This window comes from Quercus suber, unplaced genomic scaffold, assembly GCF_002906115.3.
Source record: "Quercus suber isolate HL8 unplaced genomic scaffold, Cork oak 2.0 scaffold_115, whole genome shotgun sequence".
Taxonomy (NCBI): Eukaryota; Viridiplantae; Streptophyta; class Magnoliopsida; order Fagales; family Fagaceae; genus Quercus; species Quercus suber.
Window position 1 is genome coordinate 226,996 of NW_027069580.1, and position 3,955 is coordinate 230,950.

Sequence of the window (3,955 nt, forward strand, 5' to 3'; positions counted from 1 at the left end):
GGCCCCAACATAAAAACCCCCCCCCCCCCCCGTGGTGCTTTTTCTATCATCAGCATTCCCAGCCCAATCAGAATCAGAAAACCCAGCAAGAGACAAATTAGACTCCTTACTATAAAAGAGTCCATAGTCACAGGTTCCATTCACATATTTTATAATTCTCTTAACAACATTTAGATGAGAAATCTTAGGGTTGGACTGAAATCTAGAACAGACACCAACACTAAAAGATATATCAGGCCGACTAGCAGTCAAATATAACAGACATCCAATCATGCTTCTATACAAAGTAATATCAACAGACTCACCTGATAGATCAATTGTTAATTTTGCATTAGCAGCCATTGGTGTTCTAGCATGAGCAGCCTTGTCCAAGCCAAATCTCTTGACCAAATTCCTTGCATATTTAGCTTGATTGATGTAGATTCCTGACTCAGTTTGCTTCACCTGCAATCCCAAAAAATAAGTCAGTTCACCAACCATGCTCATTTCAAACATTGCCTTCATTTCATCTGCAAAAGAATGAGCAAGAAAATCATTAGTAGCACCAAAAACAATGTCATCAACATAAATTTGAGCTACAACAAAACCAGTCTTATCCTTTCTGATGAAGAGAGTTGTATCTGCAGATCCCCTTTTGAATCCATGCTCAGTGAGATATGCAGTCAATCTGTCATACCAAGCCCTAGGAGCTTGCTTCAACCCATAGAGAGCTCTCTTTAATTTGTAGACATCACCAGGTCTGTGAGGATCAACAAAACCTCTAGGTTGCTCAACATAGACTTCTTCTTGTAGCATTCCATTCAAGAAAGCACTCTTGACATCCATCTGATATAACTTGAAGTTTAGATGACTTGCTATGGCTAACAATATCCGAATGGACTCTAACCTAGCCACTGGTGCAAAGGTCTCATCAAAATCAACTCCCTCCACTTGTGTGTACCCTTGTGCAACAAGTCTTGATTTATTTCTGATCACAGTGCCATGTTCATCTGACTTGTTCTTAAAGATCCATTTAGTTCTAATTACATTTACATTTTCCGGTCTAGGAACTAGTTCCCACACATCATTCCGAACGAATTGATGAAGTTCTTCATGCATGGAATTTACCCAATCAGCATCCTGAAGTGCTTCATCTACCTTCTTCGGTTCAAATTGGGACAGATAACATGAGTATGTGATCACATTCAAGGCTTTTGATCTCAACCTCAAGTTATCATTCAGACTGCCCAATATATTTGTGGAAGGATGATTCAATCTCACTCTAGAGGATGGTCGTTTGACAAGAGATGTTGTGATTTCTTTCTGTTCAGATGAAGGACTGAGCTCATTTTGTATCTGTCGAGTGTCACGAACCGGAGTGGATGGTTCTGAACTTTATGGTACTGAGACTGTATCATTCAACACTAACAACTCGTCCTCACTATGTTTCCCAACATACTCAGTAGGAAAAGAGTCATCAACTTTTAGAGGCTTATCTTGAGCAGGAACAATGCTTTCTGAAGATCCTTCATCATTTATCACAACATTGGAAGATTCCATGACTGTTTTGGTTCTCAGATTGTACACTCTATAAGCTCTACTGGTGGAAGAGTATCCTAGAAAGTATCCTTTGTCACTTTTTGCATCAAATTTTTCTAGGTTCTCTCTATCACGCAGAATGTAACAGTCACTGCCAAATATCCTGAAATATTTGACCATAGGTTTCTTCCCTCTCCAGAGTTCATAGGGAGTCTTCTTGGAGTCAAGTCTAAAATACACCCGGTTGAGTGTATGGCAAGCAGTGTTAACTGCTTCTCCCTAGAAGGATTTTGGTAAATTTTTGTTGTGTAGCATAACTCGAGCCATTTCCTGCACAACCCGGTTTTTCCTTTCCACAATCCCATTCTGTTGAGGTGTCTTGCGTGATGAGAACTCTTGGTGAGTACCTTGATCATTGCAGAAAGTAACCAGCTTGGTATTCTCAAATTCTCTTCCATGATCACTTCTGATTCTGGCTATCACAGTATCTTTCTCAACCTGCAATTTCTTGCATAGATGTATCATCTTCTCAGGAGCCTCAGCTTTATCATTCAACAGCACAACCCAAGTATATCTAGTAAAGTCATCCACAACAACTAGAATATACTTCTTTCCACCCAAACTTTGAACTCTGGCAGGACCCATGAAATCAATGTGTAATAACTCTAAAGGTCTTGAAGTTTGAACACTAGTCACAGAAGGATGCTTGGATTTTACTTGTTTACCTATCTGACATGGTCCACAAATGCACTTATCAATCTTCTCAAATTTAGGTAAACCAATAACTGCCTCACACTTGGAAATCTTCTTTATCTGCTTGTGACTGGCATGCCCCAACCTTTGATGCCACAAATCAACTTGATCAATCTTTGCACTAAAGCACTTGTTATTTAAACTTGGTGTTATGCCATAACAGTTGTCAGCTGTCCTTACACCAACACACATACAGTCACCTCTTCCATCAAGTATCTCACATTCATACTTGGTGAAAAGAACATTCAGTCCATTGTCGCAAATCTGACTTATGCTGAGTAAATTGACCTTCAATCCATCAACATACCAAACATCTTCAAACACTGGCAATCTTGGAATGTCCACAGTACCAATGCCTCTGATCACAGATTTGCTTCCATCTCCAAAAGTGACTGTCCCAATCTTTCCTTCGAAGAGTGTTTTGAATAGACTTTTATTTCCTGTCATATGCCTGGAACAACCACTATCCAAATACCAAAGACAAGAATCACGTGCCTTTAAGGCGGTTAAAGCAGTATAACATACATAATTCTTATCACATGTGATTGAGCCAAAATACTTAAGGAAAGATTTACCAATAACAACAAAAGGCAAAGACAGCAAATAGGCAAGTTGACAATTAAGCACAGAGATTTTCCAAGAATTCATGACAACAGGGGTCAAGGATCAGCTCAGAGATCAAGAAATCTCCAACACAAGAGCAACCTGCTCTGATACCACTTAAAAAGTTTTAGACCCCTTAAACAACCAGATTATGTAGCCTAGATTAATTAGCCAAGTTTTTACTTAGTCAAATTATGCAATTCTAGGTTAAAGCAATCAATTAATCATATCAAGATATAAAGCAGCGGAAAATAAATGAACACAAGATATGATGACCTAGGAAACCACACGGTAAAAACCTGGGGAGGATTTGACCTAGCTATCCTCAAGGTAAACCTGAATCCACTATGTGAAAGAATCGAAGTTCATACAGAAGGACTACAAGCTCCCCGCTTGACTTCCTAATGCTACCCACCAGTAGAACTTACTGACACGACCACGTGCAAGCTCCGAATCCACGGACTCCTTCTTTCTTGGATTCTTCAATCAGCTATAAGCACTCCCGCTTGATTATCTTTAAGCTTCAATGGTAGCAACCAAGTTGATCATCAAGATGTAGATAATATCTCCAACTTGAAAACCCTAACCTTTGTGTAAAGGAAAACTCCTCAAAGATCTCACAAGAGATTTACACAAAACAGCAATGTATGAGCAACAATACAATTGGAGCAACCATAAAAAACGTGGCTAGGGTTTTGTTTAAATACCTAGGGTAAAAACATAAAACCCTAAACGTTTAATGAAGTAGGGCTGAGTTGGAAATTCTGCAGAAAATTCAACCTGTGTGATTTTCGATCGATCGAGTCTATTCTTCGATCGATCGAGCCAGGCCGAAAGTCCCAAGTACTTCTGCAGCCACTCGATTCCAACTTTACAATAATAAACCAACTTTGAGCAAGCCTAGACAAGACTAAATACATTGTTTTGATCATGGTTTGCCAACATTACAAATTAGAGTTCTAAATACATAAAATCCTAAGACCTTAGAACCTAACAACTTTTATGTCAAAAAATCCAAAAACACATAAAAAGTAGAAAATCTAAAAGTTTGATCAACTTTGTTGAGTGTTGTCTCAATGCA

The 3,955-nt window shown here is 38.9% G+C and overlaps 1 protein-coding gene across 1 annotated transcript; it reads right to left on the reverse strand.

The window, feature by feature from the left end:
- Positions 1-170: 170 nt before the first annotated feature.
- On the reverse strand, positions 171-1,539 carry LOC136068442 (uncharacterized). Its single transcript, XM_065775593.1, has 4 exons — positions 1,384-1,539; positions 735-1,302; positions 306-509; positions 171-220 (listed from the first exon to the last, which is right to left on the reverse strand). The coding sequence occupies exons 1-4, from the start codon at positions 1,537-1,539 to the stop codon at positions 171-173; spliced, it is 978 nt and encodes a 325-aa protein (XP_065631665.1).
- Between the last annotated feature and the right edge of the window lie 2,416 nt (positions 1,540-3,955).

What these genes read in the sequence shown, in the direction of transcription:
- LOC136068442 (XM_065775593.1), bottom strand. Translation starts at nt 1,539, where the DNA reads ATGGAATCTTCCAATGTTGTGATAAATGATGAAGGATCTTCAGAAAGC. An exon ending in TGTTGATCCTCACAGACCTG is followed by an intron (nt 510 to 734) that starts GTGATGTCTACA and finishes ATTCTTTTGCAG; the next exon opens with ATGAAATGAAGGCAATGTTT. An exon ending in ATTAACAATTGATCTATCAG is followed by an intron (nt 221 to 305) that starts GTGAGTCTGTTG and finishes TATATCTTTTAG; the next exon opens with TGTTGGTGTCTGTTCTAGAT.